General features: G+C 38.1%; 1 protein-coding gene across 1 annotated transcript; it reads left to right on the top strand.

The window, feature by feature from the left end:
• Positions 1-1,446: 1,446 nt before the first annotated feature.
• Positions 1,447-10,948, top strand: LOC140232025 (CDK-activating kinase assembly factor MAT1-like). Its single transcript, XM_072312180.1, has 8 exons — positions 1,447-1,585; positions 2,539-2,691; positions 3,678-3,751; positions 4,542-4,645; positions 5,395-5,535; positions 7,259-7,384; positions 8,575-8,705; positions 10,097-10,948. Exons 1-8 carry the CDS (start codon positions 1,497-1,499, stop codon positions 10,254-10,256), a joined length of 978 nt encoding a protein of 325 aa, XP_072168281.1. The 5' UTR covers positions 1,447-1,496; the 3' UTR covers positions 10,257-10,948.
• The last annotated feature ends 569 nt before the right edge of the window (positions 10,949-11,517 follow it).

Here is an 11,517-nt window from a genome sequence, read left to right as displayed (position 1 = left end):
AATTATGACGACGTTTTCCAACCAGCGCACAATATTGTGAAATATGCAATTATGACATCACAAAGCAATTTTGCGCTGCATCGTAAGGTCACTGCACTCTGTGCAATGTAACAATCCTGTCACAAAACAATTATGACATCACAAAGTAATTCTGACACGCGCAATGCTTTGCACGCCATTCTGTGAAACGTAACAATAATTCAAACAAAGCGATTATGACTTCACAAAGCAAGTTTGACATCACGCGCTGCTTCGGTTATAGCACTTTGAGAAATGGCACGCGCCCTTCAACTGGCAAATATATTATAATCCCTCCACATCATCGCATTCACCACACAAATTCTCACTAAACATTTTCCCCTCCTGTTTAAAAATATTGATTCTAAATATAATAAGCAAATAATCAACGTTGGTGAAGGTGGTGAGCAAACTATCACTTCCGAGGCGATCTGGATGTAGCCAGCTTTCCGAAGCACAGCTGAGGAAAGATATATAGCGTACACGTTCAGATCGCCGAGGAAGTGATAGTTTGTCTCATTGCCTGATACTAAAAGTTGATTATTTGCTTTATATTCCACATCTAGGGTCCTAGATATTCCCACTTTATTTCACATCTGAAACCGTTCTAGCTGTCTTTAGGTATCCTTAGGGCTTAGGCTTCTAACGTACTTTACTTTAGACGTATATGCGCGTACATGACAAAACAACGATTTTTTTGAAGGCATCAACAGAAGGTGCTTGTCGTCGAGATATCGGAAAGATGTTCCAAAGTTTTGGGCCCACGTATGAGAAAGCACGATCCCCCCCCCCCCCCCCACACACACACCGTGTCCTCGATTCGAGGTACATTGCACCTGTAATTTTTATGAGCCATCGATGAGCGGAGATTTCGTGATTGTTGGTTAAGATGAAGAGTATTTTGAAGGTAGGCAGGGGCAAATTTGTGCAATGTACGGTAGACAAGAAGAAGACTCTTGAAATGAATGTTTTTCTACAGGGAGCCAATGTACTAGGAAACGAAGTATTCATTGGGGTAATGTGTTGTTTTCTTCGTGGAGGTAAGTAATCTAGCGGCACAATCCTGAAGACGTTGCAGTTTATCAAGTTCTTTTAGGCTTGCTTTGCGTTTCAAGTATGGATGGTTTTTTGGATACAATTCTAGTAAAACGTCCCTGTATGCTGTAAAGAGAGCATGCTTTGCTATCCCTCAACCTAAGGTATGTTGTTGCCATGCGAGGAAGTCAGGAGTTGTGTTCACTACTTTTTTCGTTTCAGTTGGAGCGGCCGTCGAGATCTGGCCGCCGAGATAGTCTAAAATTCTGAGCTGTTGGTAACAGCCTGGCCCGATGCGATGGTTATGGCGCAGTGCTATCTGCAGAACACCACAATTCAGGCAGGAAGACTGTCTAGAATCCAGACTAATTCCATTCCTCACTGAAGTGTGTAGATACACTGTAGAATCGTCGGAGTCCTGTCTGTCTTCCATCCTGTCCAAAATGGATGAGCAAATGTGCCCAAGATGTAAATCGACAAAATACAGAAATCCTTCGCTTGTTCTTATGGTTAACATTTGTGGTCATACGCTGTAAGTATTAACCAACTCTGTAGACGTACAGCTACAGGTAACCTACGAGAAATGCTGTCACGTTTTGTTCGAGTAGAATAGTCCCATATGTTGCATATTGTGTTGGGTTTCCCCAGACCAGACCATTCGAAGTCATGCTTAGACTGAGAATAGACCTCTACTCGACTCGTTTCTCCCAAGTACCGTTTATGTTAATTTTAGCTCGATTAATGATTAAGAAGGGTTTGAATTGTTCTTGGAAGCATCGACGACAGAAGTACTAAACTAGCTGTTTTATACTGTTTCTTTGTTGCTGATAGTGATGGTGCATTTGATTTACCGGTACATGTTGATTATTATTAATTTAACCATTTTTAAATTCATAGAATGGGTAGCGAGATTGGTCAAGAACCGTGTGTGGATTGTCTATTGGCCACAGCACACGCTGCCTCACAGTGGTAAACATGTTATTGTGCACTTGTAGTAAGACCAAGACTTGCAAGGAGTATGTGCACAAAGGTTTGTGCACTAAGCAAACGTTCGCGCACTCAATATAAGATGCCTATATTGGCTGAAAATCATGCATCCAGTACTTTTGCCATGCATCCAGTAATTACTGGACGCATGGTTTTGAAGGACTGGATGCATGATTTTTGGGCTTTCATCTATGGCAAGCCAAAAGGAAATGCATCCAGTGAATTTGCCATTGGGTAACATGATCGAAAAATGGATTTTTGGCAAAACAAACAAACAAACAAACAAAAATGAGACATCTAAATGGCAGCAGAAAAAAAAAAATGGATTGTATGGATTCTCCTTTGACGATACAACAACTTAGCAGTTATTGATACTTTGTAGGACAGACAACCCTGAAAGGTAGGTGATACACTAGCAGGATTTTAGGTTATATATTACCAGTTTTGAATTGCATTTTAACATCTGCCCAATTCTTTATTCTTACACCCACATCATAGATGTGAAAACTGTGTGGAACTTCTTTTTGTACGAGGATCAGGAGCGTGCCCAGAATGCAAGACACCGCTCAGGAGAAATCAGTTCAGAGTGCAGCTTTTTGAAGATGTGACTGTTGAGAAAGAAGTTGATATCAGGAGGAAAATACTCAAGGAGTAAGTTAGCTCTTTAGCTTTTGTTTTTGGTCATTTGATGAAATTCAAAGAGGTAAATGGCAGCAGACTCAGCAGCACACCAGGACGCCACTGAATTTGCCCATGTTGTTTGTCTTCAATCAATTTTGTCAATGGATTTATTGTTCTTGTTTCAGAGTTCAAGTGTAATATGTGAAAAAAAAAATAATCTTGTATCTAGAGGAAATGAAAAGAGAGTAAATGAGGCAAGAGAGGAGACAAGAGGTAAAACTGATTGTGTTCCAAATCTTGTGTGTCAGTTGACAGAAAAAAAAAAAGAAATTATCTAAATTCATCCTGATCAGCATACTTAATCAAAAGAGCTGTGGAAATGATGGGAGGTATTTGGTCACCATCTATTCTTATTAAACAAATCATGTTCCCAGAGATAATCTTGGAGCTGAGAAGTAGCATATTTCTGCTCATTAAATCAACTTCCTTCTTAACACAAAAACACCTATGTGACCCATAAGTGCTCCAGTGTAATAAAGTTGCATGTGTCAGCTAAGAAAATGAAGAAACCAAGATCTGAATTAGGTTTCTTTCTTTTTAATCATTAATAGTCTGCTAAGTCAACTTCATTATTCTATCCAAAGCTCTAAGTTGAATAGTGTTTTAAAATTTACACTTGTTATTAAGCCTGTTACTGTAGTGTTTGGAGTCTGCCAACTGGGTTTTTGGATGCCATATTTCCTACATGCATGGCTGCATCTAAATTACTAAGGTGATTTTATAAATTTGTGAATGCCAGACTTCTTACCCTTTTTAATGGGTTTTGGAACTACAGCAGGGCATATCATTGTACTGCCTAGGTTTGGGAGAAATTAAAAATGCTGGGTACCAAAATAAAGAACTTACTCTTGTAGATACATGTATCTAGCAGTAGAAACTGGACTTCATTAGACATGGGCTGATGCGACTTGTGCATAATGATTGTGTTTGTTTGTTTTTTTGTTTCACTGTTTCAGTTTCAACAAGCAGGAGTCAGACTTTGACAGTCTGAGGGAGTACAATGACTACTTGGAAGAAGTAGAAACCATCAGTAAGTTGTCATCATTTCATTTATAACCATTCACCTGTTGTGTAATGGAGATCTTTTTTTTTTTGGGGGGGGGGGGGGCAGAATGAATGAATAGGGATGAAACAGTGATGCTCCAATTCACATTTGTTGATGTTGCATTTATACTGATAACATTGTCTTTTAGGAAGTAACTATTTCATATTTCTCTCTTATTTGACCCAATAGTATTCAAGTTCTGGATGTTTGCTTGCTTACTATCTTTGTATTGAGCATTTTGTTAAGGAAGAGAATTCAAAATCACCGAGGCATATTGATAACTTGTAAGTTAAAAGAAATTAGGTTTCATTTTCCTTTTCTTTTCTTTTTTTTTCATGTGATTGTTAATGTTTCATTTTGAATTCAAGCATGTTTTCTCTCAAGCATCCGTTTTCTTTGTACCCACAATTACTGAATTGATTCATGTACCTCCTGTTTCTTGCGACATGTCAAATTCTGACTCACTTGCTTAGAGCGTTGCATAGCTTGTCTTACTTCTCAATTACAAGAGTAGAATATAATTATGTGTGGCACTTTATTTCTTGCTATTTCTTTTTTTCAGTTTGCCTTCTATGTTTACATACATTTTTACTAAATACAGAAGTGTGAATAATTTCCATCCTTTGCTACCTGAGGATAGACTGCATGATTTGTTTCATGTCAGACGTACTCCTTTGTGAAGTCATTGCAATTCAATCTGATGGTGACCATGATTTTCTGAAGCTGTTTGTGTAAAATATACTAATGTGAACTGAATTTTGTCTTCCTCCTACAGTATTTAATCTCACCAATGGCATAGATGAAGAGGTGACAAGAAAACGGGTTGAAAGCTACAGGAGAGAAAACAAGGAACAGATTACAAGGAACAGGCAAATTAGGGTAAGACTTTTTGTATGAATATACATCATATCATTGCTGGCATGACTTGTGCCTAACGTCAGCAGATTTTCTCCAGTGAAATGTATGTTGACTGACACAAGGTTTACTGTACATATGATGCAACATGCCACTGCTTAGGGTACACCATACCATGGGTTACAGTGGTGTAGCACCATCTCGTGTTCATAAGACGTACACTTACACTTTGCTGTAACGACAGCCAAATTGTAGCAATCAGTAGCAATGATCCCTATACCAATTCATCACTGTTATGTGTTTACCATAATTACAGTAACAATAACAATACTTGTTATAATCATTGAGGGAATAATGGAACCAGCGAATTTGATAAGCGCAAGATATGGTAGGTAATGTTTGATCTTTTCGTACAATATTTTTTATCATAAAGTTACAGGCTATTGAGGGAATGCAAAGGGAATTCACACACATTGACTATAGCATTGCTTTATTACTGATAAATGAAAGAAACTTACACTTAGAGCTCTGTTTTTTAATTTTTTAAAATCCATGATTACAAAGGTAGTGTATTTTGACTTTTTTGTACATTAGTGCAACATATCTTCATGCATAAAGCACTAAAAATTGCTTTCACTTATTTTTGGTAACCCAGAGTACGGCCCTAGAAAGAAATTAGATAGTTCAACAAAATGCATTTGGTACCCCATGGTACCATAAACTGCATCATATTAATATACTGATGCTTGTTTCGATGACCTGAATGTCTACAGAGCAATGATATGATGTACTTGGATGCCTTGCTGGACGAGGAAAGACAGATCAACGAGGAAAGACAACAGGAACAACAATTTTTGGCCAAACAAGCCTTGAATCAGAAGAAGAAGAATAAAGAAGCTCTTCTAGATGAATTGGTAAGTATGCCATATCAAAGTTTTGCTGGTTGTACCACCTTTTGCTGATGTTTATTTCGTCGCTGGGGCGACAAGTCCTCGTATCTACAAAATGTCAAATGTTCAGGAGAGCAAAAAAAAAACATGGCAGCCAAAGCACTATATCCAATGGGATAGACATTCCTTTTGACATGCTGTGGTGGCTTCATTTTTTGGGTAAGACATCCAGGATTTGGACAGGACATCACTTAACTGATTAACTGACCATCAATCCAAAAAAGTCATTTTCACCAAAATTGCAGATACAAGGTCTTGTCACCCCAGCGACGATTTACTTGTGATCAGTAAAGGGGGGGGGGGGCCTTTTTGGCCCCCCTTCAGATCTCGGTCTTGGACTGCGCAATCCTCGCGAAAATTTGCACTAAGGTAGAGGCCAATGTGATCTACAAGACTGTATAGTTAGATTTTTCAAATTTTACTTTATGTATTTTATATTAATTTATGCTAATTTATGCAAAAACAAATTTTTTTTTTTTTTGCCTGTACGTAAATCAAAAAATAAAGCTCCAAGACTTCTAATTTTTTCCAATTTCCTCAACAATAATACTGAAACAAAAATTTGGCTTCATAATTATTTCTTATGTATTATATTGTTTATGGAATTTATGTATTTCTTTGTTTTTTCTTTTTGTTTTTGTTGTTTTTGTTGTTTTTTTTCCTCAAAATTTGTCGCAGAAACTTTTTAAAGCATAATGAGGTTGAAATAAATCATTATCAGCCATTGAAAGTAAAAATATTTATCTTTATAAGAATTACTTGCAAAAACACAATTTACATTGGATTTGAACACAAAATCATGTTTCTGAGCAATTTTGGGGTCGACAAATTTTTTTCAAAGGGGCGTGGCTTCAAAACGGTATGCCCGGGAGTGACAAATTAGGTCTCAAATGTTGCGCGATACTTGAAGGAAAAAAGTCATAAAATGTCGCGGCGAGAGCATCATGAGTTGCGGAATAATCACGCGAAAAGTCGAGGGGGGGGGGCCAAAATGGGGGGGGGGGGAGAATTTTTCAATGGCCGCTATAGACAGGTGGCCGCTAAGGCAGGTTTGACTGTACTACAGTTGAACCTCTCGTATCCGGACAAGTCGGGACCGGGGCTCATCCGGATAAGGGATTTGGCCGGATACGGGAGACTCAATGCTTTATACATGTACATATACGTACACATGTACTGATGTAGCCCATTGTAGTACCACATGTAGTAATGTGTATACTGCAACCTTTTCATTGTTACATTTGGGGATGTTTGGGGATGTTGAAATGTCTGGAGGTACGCAATGTGGAAGGAAATTCAATGTAATGTATGTTAATCATGTTAGAAGTAATACGTAATTCATGTGTGTTTGGGTAGGAGTTGTCAAGGAGTTGGGAATCCCCCTGTCTTCCCGTAATTATTAAAAAAAAATCACGGCGAGATTGCGTCCGTATAATAGAGAGATCCGGATAAAGGGAGGCCGGATAAGAGAGGTTCAACTGTATTTTGGAAAGGTTATAGCTTCCTTCGCTTCATCGGAGACTTAGAGCCTCACTTGGTAGCAATTCAAATCCTTCGGATGGATTGATCTTTATGTTCACTCCTAGGCCAGTCAATCATTACACATCGTAAGTCATACAGGCAGTATTTTTTCCTGTACTCGACACCCAGTGACTAGTTCTGATCGGCTTCATTCTCATCCTCATAGATCTACTCAGACAGACCAGCTGATCAGGTGATTGCCAGCCATGTTGCCAATCAGCAAAGTCAGGAGGCTCCAACCTACAAGCCTCCCCAAAGGAAAGCCATTGAGGTGTCTTCTGGTGCGAAGCTGGTGAGTGCATGTTTTGGTCTTTCCTTCAGGCACTGCCATGTTTAGCGTGTGCACATGGTGCAGCTATTTAAGATGTATTGACTGAATGGAATCAATACTTTGATACTTGGAAAGGGACGACAAAAACTTATATTAACCCATTCTATACTGAATTCAGAAATGCCATAGACTTTACAATACACAGGCCACCAGGTTCCCGTATAGAACAGGTTAATCAGTAATCACTTGCCTTCCGTTGATTGATGAAGATAAGGCCATTAATGCCAGAGGGTTATTGAAACCTTAAAGGGTTGGTATAGTTTCGGTTGAGATGGGGTTTCAGGTTTCCAACGTTTTTTGGTGAAAATTATTTGAGATAATGAGAAAACTCTTATGAAATATGAAAGAGCCTATAATTCTAAGAGGAATTCAAAGTTTATTTGATGAAAAAATGGTTTTGAAATGGCTGAGATATCCAAAACATAGCTATCCTAATAAAAGATGGGACCCGCCTTTGATTAGGGTCACTTTGTTTTACTTTGTTTTGGGGCATCTCAGCCATTTCAGAACCGTTTTTCATCAAATAAACTTTGAATTCCTGTTAGAATTGTATGCTCTTGGTTTCTGAGTATCTTGCAAAAAGTTATAAGCCCAATCCACAATACTGTACCATCCCTTTAAGGCCATTGTCTTTCTCAACCAACAATTTGTTTTAATGCGGGCATATGTCAAGGGAATTCATACTTCAAGAACACAGTAATAAAAATGCCACAGATGTAAAGAAAGGAAAGTGGGAAAAGTGATTGGGAAAGTTATAACCACTCATTATCAGTGAGTCATTTAACATGATTTGTCCTGTGAGCATGATTTCACTTGCCATTGGTCATTGTCCAGTTTATAAGAAATGCCACTAATACACTTCTTGACCTATCTATTTTTATCGTCAATTAAGGGCATTGCTAGAGAGTGGCACTATGCCAGTTGACAGTGTCACAATCAAATTGCTCTAAACTACCCATTATACATCAAGCCTGTTATGTCATGGCACTTTTTTGAAGACAGCAGAAACAAATTCCTGCATTCATGTAGATGGGAAGTCCTGTTTTGGTCTTTGTGCATCCACAACAAAAGCAAAGTTTCAATGAACTAAAACTCATCATACAATACACTATTATATCTTCATCCCGTTTCCTATGGCAACTGTGATACAGGGCCTTGGTTTCCAAGACAGCTTCTTGCCCATCCCCAAGACTGAAGAGACGCCGTATGAGTATGAAGAGCTGGAGGTTTACACCTTTGGTCCTGATCCACCTGTCTCACAGGAGGAGCTAGATACCAAGGGGTGAGTTGGGTCTTGTCTGAGATATATCGATGCTTATGCTTCCATGTCTATCTTTCTGGTCACTATCTGTAATTTTTGCCAAATTTCTACATTTTATCTTTTATGTTAGCGATACAGAACTTATAATGCCACATCACAATTCTTTCTAATTATTGCCTCTGAACTTGGCAATGTGACATGAACAGAACCTGTAAATTTCCCTCTCATTTTCTTGTCCATATTAAAGGCAGTCTTTTAGTCAGACGGAGAAAAGAGGGTTTGCATTTGTTATGAGTATGGCTACATTTTGAAAACTGCATGATATTTATTCATAAATCGTCATTACATTTTCAACAGTACTTCATTATTTGTGACCATGCACCACAAAACCAACAAAAAGTCGCACGCACTGATTTTGTGTTAGGACTGAAAATAGGTGAAATGGGTCAACCCAGCCAATCTTGAGTTTTTCATATTTTCTGAAAGAGCAAGTCTTCTTCTACATTATACTAAAATTTGGATCATAAAAAAACCCCAACAACAACTGGAAATTATGCTTTTAGCATTTTTGTTTCGAACAGTTTTTGGTAGAATAGTGTGATTAGGTGTTTCTCTTAGAGTCCTCTTTTCATTTCGTCAAAACCCATCCATACTCTTCACTTTCAATTCCAATAACTTTGAAAAGAATCATGCTACTGCTTTGAAAGTTGGCATTAATCATGCACAAAATGTGTTAATAAGGTATGCTCAATTTCAACTTAATCTGATAATCCCTTCATTGTTGTTGCTCCGATGGTTAACATCCTGTTTTTTGTTCCATTCATCGCACAGATAGCACGACTTGGTAAAGATTAAAGCACTTGAATAGACCCTGTACTTCAGAGCCTCTTTTCTCAGTTCACACTTTCCAGAGTGTGGATTTTCTTTCCAATATTAGGATAGGTTAGGAGAGTCCATTTGAATTGAGTTACACATCATTTTAAAGCTTGAAGTCTGCTCTTCCAGGATCTGCTCTTAACTAAAAATCCATGTCTGGCGACTTTTTGTTGGTTTTGTGATGCAGGGTCACATTTAACGTCTGTTGTAATCATCACAGTTTTATATGCAATTTTGATACCTGCTGTGCCCCAATCATGAAGTTCAAAAAATGTGGATAAGTACAATGTATAAAGTCTTGATTAACATAATCCAGTCATCTCTAATCTTCAAAAATGATTTGGATTGACATAATGATGTCATATTTTCAATAGCAAAAGAAAGACAAATGGAAATGTCCAAACTTAACTAAGTCAATAATTCTCTTTAGTCCTATGTATAGATATTAAGCAATGATTCAGGCAGAAGAATGTTTGCATATAATTCCTTCCTTTCGTTCTGGTAATGTGCATAACACATGTACTTTCACCTCGTAGGTTTACAAAGCACATTCGGCCAGCATCTCCCCATGGCCTGGGTGGAGGGTACACTCAACACATCGCCTGCCAGAGGGCACTAGAGGAGGCTTTCTCAGGGATGTTCTTCTTCCCTTCCAAACACAAGTTCCAGGATCCTCTCAGTATAGAGGCCAGATGATGACGAATGAACAAATTGCCAATCGATGGACAGTACCGCTGTATTTGTCAGCAAACCGACGCCATACCAAATACGCAATTGAATTGTATTTGTTGTCATTGCCGACACTTATGAGGATAGTGCTTTGCTGGTTCTGATTCTAGGAAATTATCCTAATTTCCAAGTGTATGCACTACCATCCTGAGGATTTTCTCATCAAGGAAATGCTGAAGTAGACAAATATTAGAATACATGGTGATTTCCAGGGACATTTGAATTTTGTTCAAAATATAGAGAGTTTCACTGTGTTATATTTTCAATTGATAACTCATGCACATCACATTCAGCATGGGGTTATTTAAGAGTACAGTCAAACCTGTCTGTAGCGGCCACCCAAGGGAGGCGAAAAGAGTGGCCATTATAGACAGGTTGCCGCTACAGACGAGTTATCCAACTTTTGTGTGCATTGCCTACATGTACATGTATCATCGTTGTATACATATCTATAAGTACTGTATGTGTATATGTATGCTCACGTGTATTTCATGCATTGAACAATGCCGGTATTAATCAAGTTGTTGCACAGTAGCATGTGTACAGTCGTGAAGGAAGCTTTACACTAGTGCATTATTATGACTGAATGAGTGATGAATGCAGCAGTGGCGATCACTGAACGTTATCCATGAATGACTGGCACGGCTACAAAGCAGAAAAACACGCTGAATTATTGGCTGGGCTACAGCAGCGGCTCCGTGTGGGTCTGTGGCCGCTATACACAGGGTCTTTAAGAGGGCTTTTCTCTCGGGGAGATTTTTCAATGGCCGCTATAGACAGGTGGCTGCTAAGGCAGGTTTGGCTGTAGTATTCAAATGGAAGTGTCTAAGCACACAAAGACTATCATGAGAGTGAGAGTAGCAAGTTATTATGTGTCAGATTTGACAAGTTGTACCACTACTCAGTTTGCCAACACAGCAGAGTTGTAAACGATAATAATGATGATGATAATAATAATAATAATAATAATAATAATAATAATAATAATAATAATAATAATAATGATAATAATAATAATAAAAATAATAATAATACATTCTGCTTATATAGGGCATGTTACACTGAAGTCTCTAAGCGCTTTACAACAATTCCTATGATAACAATACAATGAGAAAATACATACATGTATGTAATACAATACAAATGACAACAACAACAAAAAAGAAATCACGAAGAATGACCAAAGTATTGATTAAATAAATACATCTTTAGTTTAGTTTGTTGTTGC

This window comes from Diadema setosum, chromosome 1 (genome assembly GCF_964275005.1).
Source record: "Diadema setosum chromosome 1, eeDiaSeto1, whole genome shotgun sequence".
Lineage (NCBI taxonomy): Eukaryota > Metazoa > Echinodermata > Echinoidea > Diadematoida > Diadematidae > Diadema > Diadema setosum.
Note: the sequence above shows the minus strand (reverse complement) of the source record. Positions and strands in the feature narration are given on the sequence as shown.

Coding starts and splice junctions, on each gene's coding strand:
- LOC140232025 (XM_072312180.1), top strand. CDS start 1,497: ATGGATGAGCAAATGTGCCCAAGATGTAAATCGACAAAATACAGAAAT. Junction 2,692..3,677: donor AGGAGGAAAATACTCAAGGA/GTAAGTTAGCTC, acceptor TCACTGTTTCAG/TTTCAACAAGCAGGAGTCAG. Junction 7,385..8,574: donor TGTCTTCTGGTGCGAAGCTG/GTGAGTGCATGT, acceptor ACTGTGATACAG/GGCCTTGGTTTCCAAGACAG.